The following is a 26,836-nucleotide window of genomic DNA, read 5'->3' on the forward strand; positions in this document are numbered from 1 at the left end:
TCCCAACCTTTGTTCATCCTGTGGACCCATTTCTAACTCTGATTTTTTAAAAATGCCTTATATTTTGTATGATCCATACTGTCCAAGCAAAGTGTGTTTAAAGAATAGTTTTAAAATAATGGGCTGGATCGTCAGCTGGTGTAAATTGGTATTGCTCTGCTCCTTTGAAATCTGCTCCTTTGAAATCCCACCTTTTCTTGTTCTCTGTATGTATATATGCCTCCTCACTATATGTTCCATTCTATGCGTCCGATGAAGTGACCTGTAGCCCACAAAAGCTTATGCTCAAATAAATGTGTTAGTCTCTAAGGTGCCACAAATACTCCTGTTCTTTTTTAAATCAATGAAGCTTGGCCAATTTACACAAGCTGAAGATAAAGGCCTAGGGTCCAATAAAAACTCCCATTAACTTCAGTGGAAGCAAGTTTGGACCTCAGTAGACAGGTTATTTATGTCAATAGTAACAGTCAATTAAGAATTTTGTTCATATGTCAACAGTAGACATGTTTACATTCATCTATATTTGCATACAGGGTATGCAGGCTATGGCCTAATACTTGTTTTATTTTCAAAGGGTTTTACAAAACGTAAAATGACAAGAAAATTTCAGTAAAAACAGTTTTTAAATAGCATAAATGCTCAACTAGTTCTAGAAACCCAAACATCCAGCTCTGTCATGACACTGCTCTTCTGTGGTGTTTCACTGACCAAGCATAGTGAAGTGTAAACAATGAACACTAATTCTGAAAAATAAATGGGGGGAGGGGAGAGGGCTGGTTTTAACTGCACATACAGGGGTGTAAGTCAGGAAGGGAGATTATTATAAATAAAGCCAATGGAGTTATGCAATAAAAAAACCAATGTGAGGTCAGAAGCAGATCCATCCTTTTTAATTTGGTAGTGTTCCTTTAAAATAGATGCATTGTACCCATGGAAGGGATTTTAAAAAACTATTTCTGCTGTAGATAGGTGGCTTAAAATTGAAGTGTAGATTTGTTCACAGGCTGTTCCAATGTTTAATCACTGGTGTGATAGGTGAGATTTGCTCTCATGCTGTAGGGTGGCTTCTTAGTACAGAAACCTAGCTGGATGCCGCCACATGGTGGCGCTCATGCATTTTGCCTGCTCCCAGATTTTTTTTCTTGTATTTAAACAGAAACTCTGCTCCTTGAAGTGTTTTCAAATGAGCTCCAACTTCATTATGCTTGATTGCCGCTTCGTGTGCAGTCCATAAACTGGGTTGATTTTTCTCCCCACCTTTACAAAGTCTTCGGGGATCTATTATTAGATCTGCCCATCTCCCTCCCCTTCTCCTGTATATCACCCTCCTCCGCACAAGTAATTTAGTGACTGAAGTTAATGTTCAGTGTGATTCTCTGGGGCAATGACTGGAACCCAGGGCACAGTCACGTTATTGCATGAGAGGGCTCACATAATGCCGGGGGCTTTTTTCTCAAGTGGTACAAAGTGTTAGCTATTGCACGTCCCACGATGTAGCAGAATACAAAGAAATGACCGTAATGGATAGAAGTCTATGTAGGTATAATAGAAAGTCTAAGGGAATAACAAAAATAAAATCCCCACATTTCTGCATTTTCCCTTTGAATATTTTAAACATTTGCTATGCAATATGATTTTGAAAGGGAGTGAATTAAATAACTCCATTCTGAAGTAATTATAGCTTAGTGAAAATATTCCTGCCCATAAAGTGACTTATGCATGAGTCTGCAGGACCAATCCTGAGGCCCTGGGCAGACCATGACTAGGGTGTTTCAGGAGGCCTATTTGCCAAGTAGTTTGTCTAGATATGAATTATTACAAAGTGGGCCAAGAACATTTGGATTCCAAATAGTACAAGAAACTTATTGTATTAGGAATGATGTATTAGGACACCTAGAGTCTTGATTAGGCATCTTTTAAAATTATTATTTAAATCTACATGAGTAAGTAACTTTGGGGGAAGGAAATGTAAATTGAAAGGAAACAAACCCCAAAGGAAGAGGCATCATATAATTGACACAAAGAAAGCTACAGCACCCGGAAAAAAAAATGGTTGCTTGCTCCACTCCGAAAATGTACTTTTAATCCTATTCCCCCAACAGCACCTAAAGTTTCCTTTAAATGAAAAGGCTAAATTCAACTAGTACTATTGGGGTACATATACAAAACATAAACAAACATTCACAAGTTGCATGTACAGTACTGTTACTTTTCTGGACATTTTCATTTTTTCTTTTTTTTAGTTTAAACTTAAACAATTATAATAAAAACAGGAAGTGTTGTATACAGTAAACATGCTTATCAATCAATACTTCTGCAGAAATTGGGATTTCTTAAAGATTAGTGCAAATGTAAATGTAAAAGGCTAAATTACCTTCAGTTCAGATTTCCTGTATACACCTGGAATTGCATTAGTCCAGGGATTCATTCCCTGAAATCCTGAGTTGGAGCTGGGTGGGGAGGGGGTTGGTTGGATGTCAGTGACTCTTCAGACCCCCCCTCCCCTTTTTCCTCTTCCTTCCACCTTCTGCTTTATAATTGGCTGCCTTGTTTCTCTACCCTTTCTTATCAGATCGTGCTGTGAAGGAACGAGCAGCTGGAGGGTGGAAAGAAACTTTTCGAGGCAGAGTAACACCCACATTAAAGAGTGAAAGAAGGAGTGTGTATTAGCAAAGAGTGATTCCTCCCAGGCAAAGCTACACCTCCTCGCCAAGCAACTAAACCACTCATGACTGCAAAGGTCTGTTTGATTTTTATTTTGTCACGCTTTTTTACATGGGGGGGAAGGTAATTTAAAAGCTGATTAAACTCTTGTACAATAACTAGGGTAACAACCCCAGTTATTCCTGATCATGATGATTATCTGCCACCTTCGGAATTCAACCTTTTGTTGGCCATAACCAAAGGAGAAGCAGGGAAGAGTCAGTGATGGGTGGTGAATGTGATTGATTGATTGCTGGCTTGCCAGCCAGGAGAGGAAGCTGTAGGCGGGTGGCGCGGGGAAGCCTTAGGAGAACGGGGGCTGAGATGCAAAAGAAAAACCCATAGACTCTTCTGCAAAACGTGGCATCCTGTATCCAGTGTCTCGGCTCTCCCTGGGCTTCAGTTCCTCGCCGGCCGGGTGCACCAGCTCCCCGAGGCTGACTGGCACGACACGCACTTTCCTGTCCCTCGTCCCCCCACGCCCGGGCGTTATTCCTTGTTCGCCCGGGCGTGCGCTCGCAGTTCCTCGCTGGGGTTCGCCTGGAACTGAGGGGTGTCCCCTCGGGCTGTCTGATCTCCGGAGGGCGGTTATAGGAGATCAGAGGCTTTGCCAGCCCCCACCCCCTTCTTTGCTGAGCTCCGCACAGGGAAAAAACACGCGCGCTCTCGGTCCCGTTTTCCATTGTGCGGGGCAAGGGGCCGGAGCTTTGCAGAGAGGAGTTTGTACCCGGAGCCATCCCTTCCAGGGGGATCAGCAGCCTCTCCCGGGGGGCACTGCTGGGGGACGGCCTAGGCTCCGGAGAGTCCCCCTCAGGTTTGTCAAGACACCCCCCCCCCAGACACCCCAGAGCAGTGGGGTTACACGCGGACCGAGTCAGCCTGCAGACAGCAAGGAAACCGCGAACTCCCAAACCACCTGAGCCCTCCGGCAGGAGCCAGGAGTAACGGGCTTGCTCCACGAGCCGCTCCGGGGCGAAGTTACTTCCCCCGAGCCCTTGAACTCGCCTTAGCCAGCTCCTAGCAATACCAAGGATCGGGTCAAGCTCCCTTGCCCGTGCGCTCCAGGCAATGTTAACAGAGAAACCCGCCTTGTCTGTGGATTGATGCTGGGTTACATCATTTCCCGATAATAATCCCTGGGGCGTGCAGGCTACTGAAATCACCCTGGTACCTGCTCATAGAATCATAGACTATCAGGGTTGGAAGGGACCTCAGGAGGTCATCTAGTCCAACCCCCCTGCTCAAAGCAGGACCAACCCCAACTAAATCATCCCAGCCAGGGCTTGGCAAGCCTGACCTTAAAAACCTCTAAGGAAGGAGATTCCACCACCTCCCTCGGTAGCCCATTCCAGTGCAATGATTTCATATTGGGCCTGATCCCAACTGCCACACATTTCACAATCCCTTTTGTTTCACCTCGGGTTTTTAGCTAGGAGCTGGTACTTCATTATCCTCTAGTTATTTGCTGAGTGCTGGCAGTATGCCCATTGCTGTATAAATCACAGAGCAGACTATGCCCCTGGCTTGAGGAGTTTACAAGTTAAGGGCCTGTCTAAACATAGTTCTAGTACAGCTTTAACAACTGCCCAGTGTGGACACTGCTATGCTGGCATAGAGGTGCTTATGTTGCTATTTAGAAAAGCTGGACTTGCACAAGTCCATGGGCCCAGATCTAATGCATCCAAGGGTGCTGAGGGAGTTGGCTGATGTGATTGCAGAGCCATTGGCCATTATCTTTGAAAATTCATGGCGATTGGGGGAGTCCCAGACGATTGGAAAAAGTCAAATATAGTGCCCATATTTAAAAAAGGGAAGAAAGAGAACTCGGGGAACTACAGACCGGTCAGCCTCACTTCAGTCCCCAGCAAAATCATGGAGCAGGTCCTCAAGGAATCCATTTTGAAGCACTTGGAGGAGAGGAAGGTGATCAGGAACAGTCAGCATGAATTCACCAAGGGCAAGTTATGCCTGATCAATCTGATTGCCTTCTATGATGAGATAACTGGCTCTGTGGATATGGGGAAAATGGTGGATATGATATATCTTGATTTAGGCAAAGTTTTTGATGCAGTCTCCCACAGTATTCTTGCAAGCAAATTAAAAAAGGTATGGATTGGATGAATGGACTATAAGGTGGATAGAAAACTGGCTAGATTGTTGGGCTCAATGGGTAGTGATCAATGGCTCGATGTCTAGTTGGCAGCCGGTATCAAGCGGCGTGCCCCAGGGGTCAGTCCAGGGGCCGATTTTGTTCAACATCTTTTTCAGTGACCTGGATTATGGGATTAGTTGCACCCTCAGCAAGTTTTCAGATGACACTAAATTTGGGGGAGAGGTAGATATGCTGGAGGGTAGGGATAGGGTCCAGAGTGACCTAGACAAATTGGAGGATTGGGCCAAAAGAAATCTGATGAGGTTCAACAAGGACAAGTGCCAACTCCTGCACTTAGGAAGGAAGAATCCCATGTACTGCTACAGGCTGGGGACCAACTGGCTAAGCAGCAGTTCTGCAGAAAAGGACCTGGGGATTACAGTGCACGAGAAGCTGGATATGAGTCAGCAGTGTTCCCTCATTGCCAAGAAGGCTAATGGCATATTGGGCTGTATTAGTAGGAGCATTGCCAGCAGATCGAGGGAAGTGATCATTCCCCTCTATTCAGCACTGGTGAGGCCATATCTGGAGTATTGCATCCAGTTTTGGTCCCCCCACTACAGAAGGGATGTGGACAAATTGGAGAGAGTCCAGTGGAGGGCAACGAAAATGATTAGGGGGCTGAGGCACATGACTTATGAGGAGAGGCTGAGGAAACTGGGCTTATTTAGTCTGCAGAAGAGAAGAGTGAGGGATGATTTGATAGCAGCCTTCAACTACCCAAAGGTGGGTTCCAAAGAGGATGGAGCTCGGCTGTTCTCAGTGGTGGAAGATGACAGAACAAGAAGCAATAGTCTCAAATTGCAGTGGGGGAGGTCTAGGTTGGATATTCGGAAACACTATTTCACTAGGAGGGTGGTGAAGCACTGGAATGGGTTACCTAGGGAGGTGGTGGAATCTCCATCCTTAGAGGTTTTTAAGGCCCGGCTTGACAAAGCCTTGGCTGGGATGATTTCATAGAATCATAGAATCATAGAATTCAAGATCAGAAGGGACCATTATGATCATATCTGACCTCCCTGCTGTGCAGGATGGCCACCATAATCCACCCACACTCCCCTTAGCGACCCCCCCCCCCCCATGGGGGGGAGCGAAAAAACCTCCAGGGCCATTTAGTTGGTGTTGGTCCTGCTTTGAGCAGGGGGTTGGACTAGATGAGCTTTCTTCCAACCCTGATATTCTATGATTCTATGGTACTTGATGGAAATTATATCTGTATAGGAACCTTTATATCAGTATAGCTCCATCCACACAACAGGGTTGTACTGCTTTAACTGTATCTGTTTCTAAACTGATATAGTTAAGGCAATATAAAAACTGTGTGTCACACTGCCCTAATGGTATGACCTTGCAAAGGCTATCAGGCATAGTGTTCACTACCCACAGTCCCTTTTGAAGAAAGCGTTTGCAAGATTGGGATATATGAAGAGGACAAATAAAGCTATGAAACTTGTCTAGACTAGAGGTTTTGGTCCTATTCTAACTAGAATCATAGAATCTCAGGGTTGGAAGGGACGTCAGGAGGTCATCTAGTCCAACCCCCCTGCTCAAAGCAGGACCAATTCCCAACTAAGTCATCCCAGCAGGGCTTTGTCAAGCCTTACCTTAAAAACCTCTAAGGAAGGAGATTCCACCACCTCCCTAGGTAACCCATTCCAGTGCTTCACCACTCTCTGAGTGAAAAAGTTTTTCCTAATATCCAATCTAAACCTCCCCCACTGCAACTTGAGACCATTACTCCTTATTCTCTCATCTGGCACCACTGAGAACAGTCCAGATCCATCCTCTTTGGAACCCCCTTTCAGGTAGTTGAAAGCAGCTATCAAATCCCCCCTCATTCTTCTTTTCTGCAGACTAAACAATCCCAGTTTCCTCAGCCTCTCCCCATAAGTCATGTGCTCCAGCCCCCTAATCATTTTTGTTGCCCTCCGCTGGACTCTTTCCAATTTCTCCACATCCTTCTTGTAGTGTGGGGCCTAAAACTGGACACAGTACTCCAGATGAGGCCTTACCAATGTCGAATAGAGCAGAATGATCACATCCCTTGATCTGCTGGCAATGCCCCTACTTATACAGCCCAAAATGCCGTTAGCCTTCTTGGCAACAAGGGCACACTTGTTAATTGATTGTCAATTAAATAACCCTTTGGGGGGGTCCCCTGTCCCAAGTCAGGGAGAAGGAGGAGGGAGGGGGAGGGTGGGGGGGGGTAACTCCACCCACCAAAAAAAGAAACAGCACAACAAAAGCAAACACAGAAGAGAAACAGACTTTTTAAAAAGAAAAAGGAAGTTCAACTCGAAGATGCATGATGGGTGGTGGCAAAGTGAAGAAAAGCCAATCCACCTCACCCAGCCAGAGCCCAGGCCAGGGCACATGGAACATGGGAGGACCATGCGTGAGGAGGAAAGGAGCGGCAGTTGCAGCAGCAGAGAGGAGCAACACAACCTGACCCCTAGGCATTACTATTAGACAGATGAGATGAAGCTGGATGACAGAGACAGACTGTGACAGGGAGAGCTTGCTGTGTATTATTCACATGAAGAGAGCGCGCGACACCACACACAGGAGTAGGCTTCATGTTGTCCAAGCAGGCACAGAGAGCACTGATTGAACTAAAATGAAGACAGACAACTAATGACAAAGAAAGAGGAGGACAGAGAAGAGAAAGACTAGAAGACTTCACAGAGAAACAGACTATTAAAGAGAAAGAGACTCTCCAGATTACAGAGGAGACCATCCTGAACAAGATGGGAGAACAGACATGCATGGGGAGAGATGCTCTGGGAGATGATGGGGAGAGATAGGAGATGGAAGATCTGGAGAGATGGATGGAGATTTGTGCATCTGGCAGCATAACATCGTGAATCTAGGCATCACAAGAGGCACTGACCAAGTACCTGCCAGATGAAGGCAGCCATGCAAGCAGGACAGAAGAAGAAAGAGATGCAGTAGACCAAGTTCAGAGAGAGCAGAGAGGTGCGGGCGTGTAGTTAGAGGAGAGGAAGGCGTGAGAGAAGGAAGCTGAAGAAGGTGAGAAGAAGAGTGCTGAAGCTGAAGAAAGAAGAGCCACCTAGAACAGAGAAGAGAAAGGAAACCAAACAAAGAAGATCTTCTGAAGGATTTAAGGAAGAAAAGAGGAAGACTACAGAAAGAAGAAGAGGAAGAGCAGTACTACAGAGTTGGCAGAGGAAAGAGAAGAAGAGTGCACTCAGCAGATGAGGCAGAGTCAGCAGAGAAAGAGTACATCAGAGCAGAGAGCTTGGAAAAGAAAGAAAAGAGAACAGAAAGAGAAGAAGCAGAAAAGAAGAAGGCAACAGACAGAAACAGAAAGCAGCAGCACACAGCACAAAGCAAAGAAAGAGCAAAAAAGCCAAAAGAGCAGTGAAGAGGAAGAAGAGCAGTGACAAGAGAAGAGAAGGTGGAGAAGAGCAGGCAGAAGCAGAGGCAGCACAAGCAGAGCACAGCAGCATGCAGGACAATACTACAGAGCGAACGTGAACAAAGAGAGTTGCATGGACAAGAACGAACCAAAGAAAAGCAGTACAAGAAGAAAAGCAGGGAAGACACACAAGAGAATCTACAGACAGAAGAACTGAAGGAACACCAGCACCACCACCACCACCACCACCACCACACCCACCCACCACCATAAGACCAACCAATCAACCCCAATCCACCAACCCCACCCACGATAACCAAAGCCATCACCATGATGAAGAAGAAGAAGGCGGTTGACCCGACCAGAGGCCCATCAAGCCCAGCAGGAGCAGAGACCTGGATGCTTCAGCCTGGATGCAAATATGGAAAGAAAAGAAAATATGGGAGAAGAGAAAGTTCTGGCTGACTGGAGGAAAGGAAAGAAGAAAAATCCCCCAAGAAAAAAGGAGACCAGCAACAGGATCAACAACAGAGAGGAATCACACCTGTAGGTGCCAGAAGGGTCTTCACCGAGTCCTCCTCTTAGGATGATGAAAGGAGAATGATCCGAGATGTACAAGATGAGAAGGCAAGTGAACAGGCAGACAGAGCTCAGACGGACCAGATAGCAACGCATCGACAGCAGATATGGCGCCATGTTGGAACTGGAGCATCACCAACAACTTGTTTGACATGAACTTTGAGCACGATAGCGTGGATCGAGACCTCTGTCTCTGAAAGCTCCTTCTATGGCCTGCAAGCAGCAAAGGGTCATACGACTCAAGAAAATTCGCATGCACGGCATACACTCAGACGTGATCCATGGAGGCAGCTCTCAGCCAGGTCAGGTGCGAAGAGGTCAGACAAGGATGCTTGTTCTCCACACTCTTTCTTTCTCTCATCGATTTGGAATGATTAGACATCCACTTACAAGCGTAGGAATGGAATCAATGGTCATTGTGGACCCAGCTTGATGACTGATGACCTGGACTTTGCAGCAACCTTGCACTCCTTTACGCAGCAGCAGCAAGAGAGAAGCCAAGACAGTGGCAGCATCACAGGCACAGGTTGGCCTCAGCATCCAACAACAAGAAGAAAGACCAGATCAAAGATCATCATCATCCCAGTCACACTGGTCACACTGCCCCCTGGGAATGGAAGAAGTGAAGTCCTTCCCCCTACCTACCTAGAGTAGCATCATCGACCAGCACAGCGCAGACATCAAAGTAAGGAAGTAAAAAGCAAAGCAGCCTTCTTAGCCAGCAAGAACTCAAGAAGCTCAGAGCTGAGAGAGATTTCAAGATAAAGATTCGAGACTTTCAACTCAAATCAGTCTAACTTGTCACTGCTAGCTGGAGGCTGGAACTGAAGGACAACAAAACAACCACCCAGAAGATCCACCTTCATTGCTAGCTGCCTCAGAAGGATTCTCTCAGATCCGCTGGCCAGACACCATCAGTAACATCCACCTCTTGGAGGACCCATCAACCAGCAGCAGAGGAAGAAATTAGAAGGAGTGGGTGGGGATGGACATTACATACACAGCGCAGCCCAACCAACACACATCACCAGACACTGCAGTGGAACCCCCCCAAAGGCAAGCGAAAAAGAAGAAGAAATACCTGGCGCGCGACTCGACAGGTTGAAGCAAAAAAAAAGCTATACCTACCTGGAACCAGCTAGAGCGAATGGCCCAGGATAGAAGACTATGGAGATCTGTGGTTGGCGGCCCATACCCCGGTTGGGGTGACGGGCATGAATGAATGAATGAATAAATAACATGGTGGTCCAAAAAATAATTAGATAAGTTCTTATAGAACAGGTTCACCAATTGCTATTAGCCAAGATGGTCATTGATGCAGCCCCATGCTCTGGGTGTCCCTAAGCCTCCAACTGCCAGAAGGATGACAGGATGGATCACTCAATAGTTACCCTGTTCTGGTCATTCCCTTTAAAGCAGCTGTCATTGGCAACTGTCGGAAGACAGACTATTGGGCTAGATGGACCATTGATCTGACCCAGAGTGGCTGTTCTTAGGTGTTGGCAAAGGGGAGGGAGTTGGGTAATGAAGAGGAGTGGTAAAGAATGAGATCAAAGGTAGGCCACAGTACAACTATGAGGGTGAGGAGCTTTAAAGTGAAAGGAAATAAAATTCAAAAGTTCTCGGGCCTTTTCCTGTGTACCTGGCTAGTGTATCGGAGTTCAAAGTGCTGTCCAGAGCGGTCACAATGAAGCACTCTGGGATAGCTCCCGGAGGCCAATACCACCGATTTGCGTCCGCACTACCCCAAATTTGACCCAGCAAAGTCGATTTTAGCACTACTCCCCTCACCAGGGAGCAGTACAGAAGTCGATTTTAAGAGCCCTTTAGGTTGACAGAACGGGGTTGGTTGTGTGGACGCAGTCATTTTTAAATCGACCTAACGTGGCTAAATTCAACCTAACCCTGTACTGTAGACCAGGCCTAAGAGGGGAGTGACCCACTCAGTACAGGTCACAGAAAGTTTGTGTTTGTGTTTTTTTTTATTGGTGGTACTATGGGGAGATTGTAGAGGAGTGAGATGGGAAGCAGAGAGGAGGAAGTTGCAAAGCAGAACATATTGTGATACAGCATGGCCAGAGGGCAGCAGGAGAGGGTTAGAAGGGAGCCTTATTCCCTGTAAGGGGAAGAAAGTTTGCTATAGATTAACTAGAGCACCTGAAGCCAATTAGAGCACCTGCAGTCAGTCACATGATAAAAACCCCTGCTTCAATCAGACAGTTTGAAGGAGTTGGAGCAGAAAGGATTGGTGCTGGAGCAGAGAACAGTTTGAAGGGAAGCAGAGGAAAGTTTGGAGGAGTGCTGCGGTGAGCGAAGAAGTCCAAGACCATAGGTAAAGGGGCACCTGGCTTGTACAGAGGGAGGGCAGGAAGCCCCCCCACAAGCTGAAGGGCAGGAGAGGGAAGTAGCCCAGGGGAAGGAACCATCAGTTCAAGTGGTTTACCGCTATCCTCAGGGCCCCTGGGCTGGGACCTGGAGTAGAGGGCAGGCCCAGGTTCCTCCCTCTCCACTCCCCTCCTCTAGGACACTAGTGGGGCAGTTAACATTCCACTGCAGGGGCAAGAAATGGCACCCTGAACCCCCCCTCCAATGAAGAGAAAGCATGAGACCCATCATAATAGTGCCGGCAATTTGCCACAATATATACCAAAGTTGTTTCTAAATCTGTGCCTTTATAGATGTTTGATTAAACAATTAAATATAATCAAGAATTTGCTAATTTTTTTTTCATTTATGAGGGGGTTACAATTATTCAACAATTGTCATAGTATAAATTGTTTATGGGCCAAGTTCAGATGATGAATAGATATTGTTTCTTACATGTATTTCAGAGCAAGTCTCTTCTAACCATGACAATGCTTTAAAATAAAAAGTGGCTGTACAAAAATGGTCTATTCCCAGTGTATATTCTGAGCCATATCTGCTTGCTTTAGTGACAAAATGATCTTCTACTCCAGTTATCAGATATTTGAGTGATAAAGGTGGTATTAAAACTTCAGTAGAATAGAACTGGCACAGTGGCCTCTGCAGGGCTATGGGAGAGTGAGCTGGATTGTGACTCCTCAGCAGAATTGTTAACTAAATTGACTGTGCAATTTTTACCCCTTTACCACAGTGTGCAGAAGAGCACACATCAATTAAACAGTAAATGCCCCCACAAATGGGTTTCTGGCTGAGTTTGCAGGTCTGGCAATTAGGAAAATCCATCTGTTTACTTATAAACTGTGCAAATTTGTGAAGCCATTACAGACCATAAACAGGGGCGGCTCTAGCCATTTCACCGCCCCAAGCACGGGGGGGCGCTCTGCTGGTCACTGGTCCCGCGACTCCGGTGGACCTCCCGCAGGCACGCCTGCGGATGCTCCACCGAAGCTGCGGGACCAGTGGACCCTTCGCAGGCACGCCTGCGGGAGATCCACTGGAGCCGCCTGCCACCCTCCCGGCGACCGGCAGAGAGCCCCCCGCGGCATGCCGCCCCAAGCACGCGCTTGGCGTACTGGGGCCTGGAGCCGCCCCGACCATAAACCTGTTACCCCATGATGCAATTGTTAAAGTAATCACTTGCAGAGTAGTGAATGAAAATCAGATATTAAGTTGTAATTATTACTGTATTTGTGGTCATAGAATCCCTGTTTCAGATGCCTTGATACTGTGTCTGGGCAGCACTGGTCCATATTACATGGTCTGACGTTCACAGGGATGCTCAGTTAGGACACCATTGTCCTTTTTTTTTTTTTTTAAAGCTCGCTTTGGAACAAGAGAGGTTTTATTTTGTCATTATAGCAGTCCCTGTTCCCAACACTCTCCCTGTCTGCTCCACAAAGGACACGAACTAGATTTCCAAAGGGGCTCAGCACTTGAAATTGGGGCACTTTTGAAAAAATTGTCCTCAGCTTTTAACTTCATGGCTCCAACCCTTTTCCTGACCTGATTTGGAGACTGGCTGTTGCTTTGTCAGAATGCAACTTTGGAGAGAGAAATAAATGCTCAAATAATTCCTCAGCCTTTCCCAAGGAAAAGTGCTCTACTAACCAGAGTTTGTGGGTGAAATCCTGGCCCCATTTGAAGTCAATGGCAAAACTCCCACTGATATGATGAAGCCATGACTTCATTTTTCATTTGAGTGAATGTTCTAGGTTTACAGGTTTGATAAATATTTCTGTTCTGTATGTTTTCAGACTTGCTGATACTACGCGTATCCAGGATGAAGGTTTGTCGATACAAGATACAGAACTGGTTCCTGTTGGCTTTTTTAGCGGTCACGGTTCATCTCATCAGTCATGTTCAGGGTCAAGGTAACTGATATATAAGACAGCAGTGCTTTTTCATTAGATCACTCTGATGTGCAGAAGTGGGTTTCCCCTTTTACATATGCAATAGTGTTTGCCCTTTGCTAAGGGGATAGTCCAGCATTATTTACATCAGTGGGAGTTTTGCCATTGACTTCAAAGAGTACATCATCGGGTCTAGCTCTTCCTGACTCATTTTCACACGTTCTCTGAACGGTTATGTCTTAGGAGGAAGCTTGCTCTTATTTATCTGTATTGTTAAAATGTCTGAAAATGAGTTATAGGGAAAAAACTCAGTTCTGTTTACTTAAATGTAACTATAAAATATTGCTGTTACTACTTTCTAAGCAAATGAGTTTTGGGGGAATGATCGTTCTGCAGTGGCACACTGAACTTGCATGGAATACATATTGCTGCTTTGCTAGAACTGTAGCTAATACCATCATTACATTATATAGGGTGGCATGAGGCCCTGCTGCCCTGGGCTGCCAAGTGTCATGATTGTTCATGCACCCTTTTTTGTTTGCATTGTGTCTATATCTTATGTATTACTATTAAAAATATACTGCTGGTGTTGCTAAACTTAAAAATGATCCCATGTGGTCTTGACAGTGGTGTCAAGTCTGTCCTAGTGTGCTTTCCTTCCAAACCAACCTTTGCTTTGAAAGCACGAAAAAACAGGACTAATTCTGCTCTCGGCTGTGCTCATGCAACCCCCTTGACTTAAGTTGAGGTTGCACAGGCATAACCAAGCAGAATTTGGCCCTCTCTTTTCCACTGAAAGGAGTGTTGGGTTGTATGTTTATGCATGAACATGGTCAGTGGATAGGCAGTGCCTAGGTTTTCTATCTCCAGAGGATAGCTACAAACAGAAATGGCTCTGAGGTCACGGGAAGAGCATGCTTAACAGATGCATATGCTGCTACTGACATTGCTCGCTCTGCAAATGGTCTTTGATGCTGACTGATGCTTGGGGGCAGGAGTGGCGGAAGAGCCCTAAAAGTTTGGGGGGGGGCAATGGGCAACCAAACCATGGCCCCGCCCTCACACTGCCCCTTCTCTCCAAGCCTCTGACCTCATGCTGACTCTTTTCCCTAAGCCTCCTCCCCCCTCGCTCGCTCCTCTCCACCCCCACTCCCCAGTTGCTCACCCTTACAGCCATTAAAAAGTGGGAGAGCCATGGCCCCCAGCGGGTTCACTGTGCCTTCCTTCTACCTCTGTGCACCTATTCTAAACAGAAACTTAGCCTCCAAATGCTTGTGACTTAATGAGTCAAAGTGAAGCATATGATTATACATGTGTCTGTATATCTTACACTTGATACATATGTGACATTCTGCTCAGGACTCCCAGAACTGTAAGTCACTTCTGCCTCAGCAAGTTGAGAGCTTTTCTGCTGCTAAGATGTGTGTCAGCTCCCTGACACTCCAGCCTCTCTGCATTGCCAGCAAAATCCTCGAGACTCTGCCAGTCTAAACCTTGCTGCAGGCAACTATCAGTGAAGCCCAGTTCCCCCAGAAACATCTCTCTGCAGTGTCTAGTGCCTCTCACTGAGCACTCACAGAAATTATTAAGTTCACTGCCTTCTAAGAGACAGTGCACACACCAGGCTGTTAGGTTAGCTGAAGACTCACACTCCACTTTAATAGAACAGCAGTTAGATACTTTATAGTAAAACTAAGAATAAGTTTATTAACAAAGAACAGAGATTTAAGTGATATTGAACAAGACAAAAAGACAGGTTTGGTTACAAACAAAATAAAACATACTATCTAGTGACTAAAACTTAATTTTAGCTAGTTACAATTTTTGCCTATGTACTTTGCTTATTTACTTCAAGTTAACAGCATCTCTAGCCCTTCTGGCCAGGAGATCCAACTTTCTCAGGATCACCAGGTGCTTTTTCCCATGTCCCCTAAGCAGTGGAGAACTAAAATGTCATTTTGCTCCCCTTATGTTACCCAAAGTCCATTGTCACTGCCTCATGAGCCAGGAAGGCTTTCTAGGGTGCAGATTCTGTCCCCAGAGCAATTGCTAAACTGTCTTCTCCCCTCACTTGTTAACTTGATGGCTTTGTTTACCTTATGTGTAAATGTACTTTTATTGTCCTCTGCCTGCAGTAAAGTCATTCCTTTGTCTAGTGCAGGCTGAGATTATACACTGCCACCCAAACACATTTTAAGAACATATCTCCAGCACACTCATGTAACTCTTTGTACACAACCCGTACATCCATCACACAATGATTTTTGGGACCAGTGTGTCACCAAGTTTTATAAGACACCATACTTGATTACACTTTTTTTATAGTGCAGTAATATTGTATACATTCAGTTGGTTCAATTCCTTATTCTTGAGGGGTCCAGACCCCCTGCTTTCCCTGTGGGGAGTCTGGACCTGATTGTCACGACATATGGTTCAGATTTTCAAAGCTGTTTTGGGGATTCAGACACATCTAAAAGCAATTTCAGTGGAAGGTGTATTTAAATCCCCTAAATTGCTTTGAAAATCAAACACTTAAAAAAATTATTTAATCAGTCACATGTTAGCAGTGGACACAAATTGCACATTAAAATCAAGTGCAGGTCTCAGAAAATGTAGGCCACACCATCATATTATTGAATAATCGAGTATATGGATCCATAGCCTGTGGAACACGAGTTGAGAATTTTTCTTTTGCTGCATTTAAAGTAGTAACATGTGCTCTGAATCCCTCCTTTTGACCTTTGTTGACAAAGTTTTTCCTTTTTCCTCTTGCAATAAACTGTTTTCTTCCTCCTCCTTGTAACAGCTGGCTAACTATAAATGATATAGTATGTTTGAGTGATTAAAGAAATAACACATTGTAACAAGGTGCAGAAAGAATAGGGGTTAGTTCCAGCGTGCACAAGCGCTTTGGGGAATTACTGCAAACTGATTCCTTAGGAGAAAAAGAGAATATGTTTGGGAAGGTCTGGTTTCACATTTGAGGTTTTATCCCAGTCCTATGATCCCTTTTTCACACATTAATTTATATTAATTTCTTGTTATGAATGTTATTCTTTGAGAAACAGACCCTGCTGAGTGAGATTGTTTTCTGCTGAGTCATTCCACCATCTTGCTCATGAATTATCCAATTATTATTATTTGTTGGTCACTGATAATTTAAAATGTAATTTTCAGATTTTAATGTTTTCATCCTTTTCATTTGTTGAGCTCCCTTGTGATGCATTTACTAGCTGCCTTCCAAATCCTTTGCTATCCCTATCCTTTCACTCAATATTTAATTACTCTCTCACATTTAGTTTGGACATTTTTTCCCCTTGCTGAACAGAGAAAGTTACTTTAAAAATATTTGAGCTTCTTGTCCAGTCTATTAAAATAATAAAAGGTTTACTCTCCACAAAACAACCCTGGTTAATAAACCATCACAACTGAGGAAAATATGTCTGCACTCACTAGAGTTCCCATTTATCCATTCAATAATTGGGGTGTTAATTTAAGAATTTGCTTTTACATGTACAAGATGGTGATTGTACTTCATGTTATGAGAATTTCCATAAGTTGCTAATGTATATGCTAGATAATTTTGGTGGAATATCAATTTGTTCAGTTTAATCAAGTGCAACTAGTATTGCCAACTTTACACAGTTTGTTTGACAGCTATGTCCTTGAGAATGTTTGTCCTCCTTTTAGAATACTGAGTATTTCAAAGCATTGTTTTCCTGCTTGTCCTCAAGAATAATGTATTTGGAGCACTAACAAAAATAGCTGACTTCTATGTAGCTGCATAAACCAAGGCCTTGAACTTGTCCTTAGTGTTTTTTTGGGTGATTGCTTTAATGTTGCTGACGGCCATTCATTTGCTCATCCCTGTAAAACCCCTTAACAAGCTCTCGCTACTGATTTTTATCAGTTAACGGACTCAGTTTGTATTCATTTTTCTTTCTTTCTGCAAGAAGTGAAATTTTGTTCCACAGACAATAAAGGTCCTCAGAAATAAAGATTTCCTCTTCAGGTTGGTGACCACGTAGTAATTCCCATCAATATTTTGTTGTGTTTGTCCAAGTGTTAGATTTAACTTCCTTAGTTATATGTACTTCTCTGTGCCAGAACACTAGTCTTTGCATAACTAAGACATAGTTAAATATCTGTTTTGTGAACAACTCTTCTTTTCTCCGTATGATTAATTGCTGGCTGGAAATGTCCTTCCCCCCAATTTAGACGCAAAAATGAATAAGTGGTTAGCAAAGATCAGCTAGTTATGTAAAGATTATTCTGGCACAAGTCTTGTAGTCTATCATATTGTAGCTGTATAGTAAGCACAAACACCTTTGGTGATTATGTCCTTCTTTGCTTGTTATTGTCAGACGTGTCTGGTTTTGTAGAAGCTCCAAAAGTTTACCTGATTTGGTGATGGCTAATTACAAGTAGGTCAGAGCTCCACTGCTTTGTTAGAAAGTGCTCTTTTAATCTTTAGGTCACACATGGGAGAAAAGGGGGCTTCAGAGCTCGTTTTTCCTCACAATGGTATAGGACACACTTGGTTGGCATTTGTATTCTTGGTGCTTAGCCACTGAACCCCTGTGAATCTTACAGCTGTTTTTCCAAAGATTATTTACTGTTGCTTAGAAAAAGTAAATAATTGGAATTACATATTTTCATGAACTGGTAGTCATGTGATTCATCACTCTAGGTTCATTCAGCACTGACTGAGTCTGTCCTTGAGCTATGCGTAACTCATTATCAATCTTGAGAATGAATTAAAGACTGTAATCCATACCTACAGCCTTCCTGGCTTTTAAAACGTTTACCACAGCTTCAGTTATTTCATTACAATTGCAGTATGCTGAATGTTCTTGCAGGATCTTGCCTAGCACAATATTTCATATTTGATCTTTTAGTCACAAAACAGCGAGGGCCAAATTTTCAAAGTTGTATGTGTGAAAGGATACTTTTATGTGCTCATTCTTCTGTATCTATCTATTAATGCCTATTTTCTAAAGCCCCATTGGGGTGGACAGACAGTCCGGAGAGTAGGCCTGTCCAGATCATGTCCACCGTCTGTGAGCGCATAGTTTGTACGCATGCTCATTGCAGAGATTTTGAAAAGTGTCTTCAGTGTGCCAGGCTAAGGTAATAATTGGAGACATACCAATCTCCTAGAACTGGAAGGGACCTTGAAAGGTCATCGAGTCCAGCCCCCTGCCTTCACTAGCAGGACCAATTTTCCCCCAGACCCGTAAGTGGCCTCCTCAAGGATTGAACTCACAACCCTGGGTTTAGCAGGCCAATGCTCAAACCACTGAGCTATCCCTCCCTGTTTTGACACTCATTGTCTCTGCGTCCCTCGCTTCCCACTCTCCCTCTGATTTTCTCTCCCTTGAACTCCACTGTCCTGAGAGCAGATGCGATGTCACTAAGCTGGTCTTGGCTCTTCCACATTCCCTTGCCGCCTCTGGCTCTTTAGGCTGGAGAATAACCGAGGCTGGTGTACTCTGCTAGAATAGGCCCCTCTAACTAATAAGCTGAATACAACTCAATAGCAGGAAATAAAGCATTACCATTAAACTTTGGTTAACATTTTGATAACTTCTAACATTGTAGTGTTGTTAACGTTGAGAAACAATTGAACCAACAAACAAAACCAACATAAAAATACTAGCTGACTTTTCTTTTCTCAACTCTTAAAGAAACAAATAGGAAAAAAAAACCCTACTAGATGATATGACCATGAACCACAAAATATGCTTGGCCAGATCCTCAGCTGGTGTAAATTGCCACAGCTCCATTGACTGAAACGGGAGAACTAGTGAGACCTGAGGGAGTGTCTTGGCAGCCACTTCTCTCTATGGGCTCTGGCACTCGTCACGCCTGTCTATGGATCTTAAAGATAAATATTAGCTCATCATATAAATTGGGACCAGAAACCACGTTTTGGCCAACAACTAAAAAAAGACTAAAACATTATTAAATTTCTTAAAAGATAATAGAAAGAAATGGCACATGCTATCTTTAAGTCATGGTGTTTGCTGTCAGGGCTGGCTCCAGACCCCAGCGTGCCAAGCGCGTGCTTGGGGTGGCATGCCGCGGGGGATGCTCTGCCTGTCGCCGGGAGGGCAGCAGGCGGCTCCGGTGGACCTCCCGCAGGTGTGCCTGCGGAGGGTCCGTTGGTCCGGTGGAGCATCCGCAGGCATGCCTGCAGGAGGTCCACCGGAACCACGGGACCAGCGGACCCTCCGCAGGCATGTCTGCAGGAGGTCCACCGGAGCCACGGGACCGGCGACCGCCAGAGCGCCCCCCGCTGCGTGCCGCCGTGCTTGGGGCAGCGAAATTCCTAGAGCCGCCCCTGTTTGCTGTGCTATAGCCTGGGTCTTCAGTTCTAGAAACTATTTGTTCAGTGGCAGGAGGATGTCATATCCATCTGGAATTATGAAGGCAGAGGCTCTGGGGATGTATCCTCAATTTTATAGGCAGGACAGAACCAATTGTTAGAATAAACCATTTGGACTAGTTTAGCTTGGTAGCAGGTACCTTTGCCCTTGAGCTCGCAAAATGCTTCTTCCTCTTGCTGAGGGTATGTGCACACTAGAAAATTAAGTCAACCTAAGTTACGTCGACATACAGCCACTGCAGTAATTAAATCACTTTTGCATGTCCACGCTACGTTCCTTGTATCAGTGGTGCGCGTCCTCACCAGGAGCGCTTGCACTGATTTAACTGATAGGCGCTACACCTCTCGTGGAGGTGGAGTTATTAAGTCGATGTAGCAGGTGAGTTACATCGGCGAGAGCGACATTTTAGTGTAGACACTTACAGGGTTAGGTCAGTGTAAGCTGCCTTGCATTGACCTAACTCTGTAGTGTAGACTAGGGCTGATTCTCCTGTACTGTTACCTTTCCTAAGTGCCTCGTTGGACAATTTTCATAAATACCACATCATTCAGGCTGTACATATAGGGCTGGGCAACCACAACTCATTACAAGACCATAGCATATGCCAGTGGTCATCAACCGGTCATTTGCGATCCTAGGGGATCTCCCAGTTAATCACGATCTCCTTAAGACAGGCTCCCTGTCTGCCCCAGCCCCACGCTGCTCCCAGAAGCGGCCAGTGTGGCCCCGGGGGCAGTAGGGCAGGGGTCTCGCTCTTTGCGCTGCTCCTGCCTTCAAGCACCGCCCCCGCAGCTCCCATTGGCCAGGAATGGGGAGCTGCAGCCAATGGGAGCTGTGGGTGCAGTGCTTGCAGAGAGGGGCAGCGCGTGGAGTCATGTGCCACCCCCCAGGGGCCGCACGGGCATGTTGGCTCCGTCCGGGAGCGTGGGGCCTGGGTAGGCAGTGAGCCTGCTTTAGCGGCAGCCACTCTGCGCTGCCAACAGGGAGCCGCCAAAGGTAAGTGCTGCCTGGTGTGAGGCTGCATCCCAGCCCTGAGCCCCCTCCTGGAGCCAGCACCCTTTACTCCCTCCTGCACCCCAACACTCTGCCCCAGTCCAGAGCCCCCTCCTGCACCCAAACTCCCTCCCAGAGCTTGCACCCCTCACCCCCTCCTACACCCTGCCCCAGGCTCAGCCCAGAGCCCCATCCCACACACTGTGAACCCCTCGGCCCCAGCCCAGGGCCCACATCCTTTCCCTAATCCCAGCCCCCTGCCCCAGTGAGTGAGGGTGGGCGAGAGATGGGGGGGGCGGATGGAGTGAGTGGGGTTTTGGGGAAGGGGGTGGGGTCTCAGGAAAGGGGAAGGGTAGATCCTGTGTTGCCCTTAAATTCAAAAAGTGATCTTGGGCGTAAAAAGGTTGGAGACCACTGGCATATGCTAACAATACATTAGAGTAAGCTAGTGAACCGGTATGGTACACTAAGTGCTGCGGCATGCCCCAAAGCACACAGTGGAAAGCATTCCAGCCATGCAGCTGCCTTGCTGAGTCAAGTGGGGAGCCCGTGATAGTCCTTCCCATCCTCCCTCTACTTCAGCCACATCTGCTCCTCTGGTCACCTCAGAGCACACAGGTCTGGAATTTCTGCTTGTTCCTGGGCACCTAAAACACTACCTGCCCCTTTCTCCTACAATCCCTTCATGCTTCCATTCTTTCCCACTGCTCCTATTTTGAACTATAGTTGATGATCCAGGAGTCAGTAGAGGCTGGCTTCCCCTACAGTGCCTGGATTGCCTTTGCCTGAACCTTGGTTAGCCTGTATACATCTAAGTTAGCTGTGGAGCGGCCCAGGACCGCTGGTTTCTGATAGCATGAATGGCCATTAACTACTGAGGCCATGCCCATAACCCAACCAGTTTGCATGCTCCATTTTTGCAGCTCTGCACGCACCCACCCACCATCTCTTTTGAAAATTGGGCTATTTCCTGTCCCCTGCTTGCAGCCTAAAATACACATGTAAGAAGGACATTTGTGTCCACACAAGCCTTTGAAAATTTGGCCTTGAGTGACTTAAATGAAAAACCCATGATATTCGGCATAAGAGCTAAGAAAGGCATCTTGTCAAATAAGAAGGAAGATCAATTTTAGTTTCTATACATTAACAAAGAGCATTTTGTATAACCAGCTTTGCTTGCTAAACTAGCATCTTAACATCTAACACCATTTGTCTCTGTCTTTTATAAGGTCAGTAGTTTGGGTTTTTTCCCCCCCTATAAATCTAAAGGCTATGTCACTGGGGGAAATAAGGCACCTTGGGGATTAATGTTATTTTACAAACTAATAAGCTGATTCATGTGACATTTAGAATAACTTGCATCCTTTGTGTTGTCAAACTTGTGTGTATGTTTGCCTGTGTATTTTCCTTAACCTTTATTTAAAAATTAATAAACTTTTTTACTGTAAAGTAAGGTCTCTTTATTTTTTCCTTACAGTGGCTCCACCAACAAGACTAAGATATAATTTAGTCACTCATGACAGTGTACAGATTTCATGGAAAGCCCCTAAAGGGAAATTTACTGGATTTAAGCTTCTTGTTACTCCAAGTTCAGGTAAAAATATTTACATTTGTCTATAAACATGTTTGCTTCATTCAGGTCCAGTGATAATGCTGTCATGGTGAAGTGGAGGAAAGCAGCCTCCTATTGCTTTGGGGCTGATCTCACTCCACATAACTGGGGGCTCTGAGCTGGCTCTGGACAACCAGGAGCTCTGGCTGTCCAGCAGGAGAGAGACTGATCCAACTTGCCACACTGCAGTTGGAGGCCAGTGTGAATACAGATGTCTGGGGTGTCCATGGGGTGGAGTCAACTGACAGATACTTCCTGTGCTTCATCATCCGCAGTGGACCTCTGGTCCTGTTCCTGTGAGCATCCCCTCATCTGTCCTTCTTGCCGTATACAGGGAAATAGTAAGTGCCCAAAAAGAGTCAGTAAACGAAGTTTTGTGAATGTCCATGGGAATTTTGGTCAGGCAGAACAAAGGAAGTGAATAGGAGGCAGAGGGGCAGGTCCTTAGCTGGCATAATTTTTTTTATAGCTCCACTGTCAATGCAACTAAGAGTTCAGAATACACTAGTTCAGAATCTTCTCCAGACTGCATAATGTTTTAGTCATCCTTGATACAGCCCTTATCCTACAGTCACCCTCTCCTGATAGGGGGTATGTTGATAAACTGTGCTGCTGAAGAAACCTGAAAGAAATGTTTGCAATATATCCACATTGTTATTCCCAGTACCAAGAGAACTAAACTATAGCTTAGTTATTTTAGAATAACTATCACATATAGACTATAATGTATTAATTTGAAATTTATAAATGTGAGGTCTACAAACTGCATTCACACTTTGTTGTTTCATTATATATAATCTACTTTGAAGAATAAAATGTAGCTTACAGATTGGACAGTAATGTATTTGAAAGAACAGCTGTAGCAATTTCTTGATGAGAAAGCAATAGATGCCTTTTTCCTCCCTATATTTTACTGTTGCACTGGCTTGTGCCAGGCAGGCTTTTCAACCTTAAGATTGTCTGTTAGTCTATAAGGTGCCACAGGATTCTTTGTTGCTTTTACAACCTTAAGATGAGCAGACATGTGACATATAAAAGCAATCAAAATGTGCCAAAACCCACAGACCAACAAAAGTTACAACAATGTGTGTCATGAAGCAGTTAAATCAGCTATTGTGCTAAAAGGTATTAAATTGCAAAGGAATGAATGGCTGCTGAGTCAGACGGGCAAAAGGAAAAAGAGTGTAATCAGTTTTGATAGCATGAATGCGGTATGCTTTGGTAGTCAGCTGATAGAGGGTCTTCAATAAATGTTAATCCTCAAAGTAATTTGCAACATGGATAGTTTGTACATTCAATGAGAGCAGCGGTAGGTTAGGGCCCAGTCTAGTAGTGGCATGCGAAAGGATGGAGAAGGGAGTGTGTGTTGAGCACTGGTGGGCAATGTGGAGTAGGATACACTGCTGGTGCCCTACTGCCCACCACTCTGCACTCAAAGCCTGCATATGGGTTGGGGCAGGAGTAGTGAAATGCACAAAATGCAGTTGCTGAGCCCTTGCTAGTGGTTATTGGATCACGCTTGTGAAAAGTTATTAGGCCACACCCTTCCTCTGCCTAACAACTAAAACAAACTCCTTTAATAGGTCCTTCGAGGACTATTACCAAAGTATTTTAAAAAGTTAGAAATTCACCCCCAGCCGCTTGCACCCTGCCACTGATTGTGGGAGACTCAGAAATGCCAGATGAGTCTTCACAGTTCAGTCATGCTGAAATTTGCTTTTTAGGTTTTGACTTTATGGACTGCTCCCTGCCTCCCTCCCTCCCCACAATTACCTACCTAGCCGTGCCACCGCTAGTGCCCCCTATGTAGCTCTTCCCACCTCATTCCTAGTGTCTCGGATCATGGGTCCAATGCTCATTGGTTTGTATCCCTTTGTATGATGATTCATTTCTCTGCTGAGCTAACCCTATGCAAGACTGTCTCCCCTCTTAAAGCCTTTTCTGGTTCCTATTCCTTTAAGCCAGGGCCCTTGAAAACGACCCTGACTCTTGCTACAGCTAGTTCCTATGTCTTTACTGTCCTGTTGCAGCAAAACCCTTTTAGAGCTGCTGGCCCCTTGAAGTGTGCTTGACCAGATTAACTTCCGCATAGGATTTTTCTTACCTGCAGTTCTTTAGTTCTCTGATCTTATAAACTGTCCCTTCCTGTTTCAGTTGCTCTGCTTTGGCCTCATTTGAAGAACAGACCTGTAGCTGCCACTCACTACAAATTGCTTTTTCCCTTGTCTCCATGTGGGTGTCAGGGATCCAGGTACAGTCAGTCTCCTAGGGTCAGTCTCCTAGCAACTCTCTGGGCACAGCTGAACCTGGCAGGGGCTGCCTGATTGACTGCACTTCCTGACTGGTGGAGGGCAGATTTAAACTCCGACTTGAGCCAGTAGCAGCCAGAACTCTATTGCTGCTCAATGCATCCTATGCCACAGCTGTGCTTGATCCTGCTTCCTGCACCTGCTCCCATCCAGCCCCTGCCTGCTCCTACCTAGGCTGCTCTTGTGCCCGTTCCAGTTCCTGCCCTTCTCATCCTCAGCACCCCTGGCTCTACTTCCTGACTACATCTCCAACTCACCCATTGGCTCTTCCATTTGGTTTCTGACCCATGGCTCCGGTCTCAACTACACCCACAGAGCCCTTATTCTTGACTCCAGCTTGACTCTGCTCTAATCTCCTGGCCACCCTCATGGTTCTGACGATTAGGCATGACTGCCTACATCCCAGATGCGATCCTGACAGTGGGTTTGAGCTGGGCTTCCTGGCTGTCTTACTGAGCCCACTGGCAACTGCATTTCACTAGCACAGTCCTTCTGGCTTCAGCACTCTGGGACTGTCCCTGCTTGTGAATGCAGTCTCTCCTTCTCTGGGGAGATTCTTCCCACTCTCCAGGCTTCGTGATGCTAGGCGAGTAGCTGCTTTCCTCCCAGTGGTTCATTCTATTATCTGTGCCTCTCAGGGTCACTGCAACACTTCTCCTCAGAGCTTCTGGAATGCTGCTGCTATCAGCTAGGCCTCCTGGCCATCTCCTTTCACTCCTAGGCAAGGTCTACTTCATGATGTCCTATTCCTGTAGCCTCTCATTTCATAGCCCCATTCCCAATTGGGGTTGAGTCTCTGGACTGCTTCCTGAACAGACTGATTCCTACAGAGGTATCTGCTAATCAGATGGCTTAATTTCCTGGGTGGCTTTCCAGTTCCTCTCCTGTGTCTCACTTTGTCCCTTCTCCAGGACCTCCATTTCCTGTAGGCCTTTCCTTCATCTGTGTGTGTGTGTGTGTGTGTGTGTGTGTGTGTGTGCATGCTTGCACATGTGTGTACATACCCAGGGTCTTACCTATTATTCATGTTAGGTTTTGGAGAAGGTTCACACCTCATGAGACCATCCTTTTAAGGTCACAGTATGTCAGCCCACCTGGCTCCCTGCTTTTCTTGGGTGTTCTCTGGGTCATTCCAAAGGGACAAGGGTTTGGAACAGACAACAAGTGATGAGTGAATGGACTTTGGTCATTACCATACTTAATGTAGCTTAAGTATATATTTAAGTGGTTTAAAATGTAGCAATTTACCTTATCATAGCATTCACTATTTATACTATGCCGCTGATCTTATTTCTCCTCTTGTTTCCTTGCAGGTGGAAAAACCAATCAACTAACTCTTCAAAACAGTGCAACCAAAGCAATTATTCAAGGTCTTATTCCAGATCAAAGCTATGCAGTTCAGATTATTACATACAATAAAGACCAAGAGAGCAAGCCAGCACAAGGGCAGTTCAGAAGTATGTATCTGTATCATATCATATCATATCTCACATATAGCACTGTCTTACCAAATACCCCTTCAATCTATACATTTGCAATGTACTCAGGTACCACAGAGATGAGCATGTCATGAATACTTAGACCAATAGAGAACATAGAGCCAATTTCAGCCAGGTGTAAAAAGGTGCAAGTCTGTTGACTTCAGTGAAGTACATGTGATAATATAAAGTCTGGCTGTATCGGACATTGTGCAAGAGATCTTAGTAGCAGGAATTCTAAACTAAAGGAAATGTTAATAGCCCAATGCTTTTAATTTTCTCCTTTCCCTTGTGAAAATAGCCCATGACTCATAAAAAGGGAATTGTGAGTGGGAGGAAATGAATGGAATATCTTTTTTATTTCTTCCTTTTTTATGGATTTCCAGTGTAATTCTTAGAATGGGGTCAGGGAAGCCACAGGTAAGTCTTAAAACTTTGAACTTGTAATAGGCCAGATGCTCAGCTGGTGTAAGTCATTATAGCTCTGTTTACTTTAATGGAGCTATGCCAGTTTACACCAATTGAGGATCTGGCCTACTATGTTCAGCACATGATCCTGCAAAACCCAAACAAATATATACAGAAAAGGATAAATGTGTGTAGCCAAGCCCTCCTGGAACTCAATTAAAGACAGGTTAGGACAGATTTAGTCTATAGAACCAAAGACCAGATAGCCTGCGGGTAGGGAAGTAATTTTTCCTGAATCCCTTTTCTACAAAACACCTTCTTTGAACATTTTTAATATCTGAGATGCTTGTGCTTCAGGTTTCTAACTGTGTAATGGGTCTGCCAATCACTGTCTAATTGCTAGACCACCCTCCTATCCTATCCAGCACATGATAACCAGTGCTGATTACTTGATGTAGAGGCCACGTCAAATCCTTCTAGGAATTCCCCAGTGCCTGTATTTATTATTTTAAATACCACTGGTTGCAAAACCCACAAAACCACAGGTTACTTTAGCATTA

At 45.2% G+C, this 26,836-nt stretch overlaps 1 protein-coding gene across 2 annotated transcripts in view; it reads left to right on the forward strand.

Moving 5' to 3' along the window:
- COL14A1 (collagen type XIV alpha 1 chain) overlaps positions 1 to 26,836 on the forward strand; it is a 201,390-nt gene that overhangs the window by 19,197 nt on the left and 155,357 nt on the right. The window contains exons 2-5 of one of the 2 annotated variants that reach the window (XM_039526900.1): positions 2,573 to 2,740; positions 12,992 to 13,108; positions 21,947 to 22,063; positions 25,704 to 25,847. In XM_039526900.1, coding sequence (XP_039382834.1) covers positions 13,018 to 13,108; positions 21,947 to 22,063; positions 25,704 to 25,847 — 352 coding nt within the window. In that variant the 5' untranslated portion in view covers positions 2,573 to 2,740; positions 12,992 to 13,017. The remainder of the gene's footprint in view (positions 1 to 2,572; positions 2,741 to 12,991; positions 13,109 to 21,946; positions 22,064 to 25,703; positions 25,848 to 26,836) is intronic. The other variant, XM_039526901.1, reaches the window with a different exon arrangement.

The sequence above is a fragment of the Mauremys reevesii genome, linkage group 2 (genome assembly GCF_016161935.1).
Source record: "Mauremys reevesii isolate NIE-2019 linkage group 2, ASM1616193v1, whole genome shotgun sequence".
Classification (NCBI taxonomy): Eukaryota; Metazoa; Chordata; order Testudines; family Geoemydidae; genus Mauremys; species Mauremys reevesii.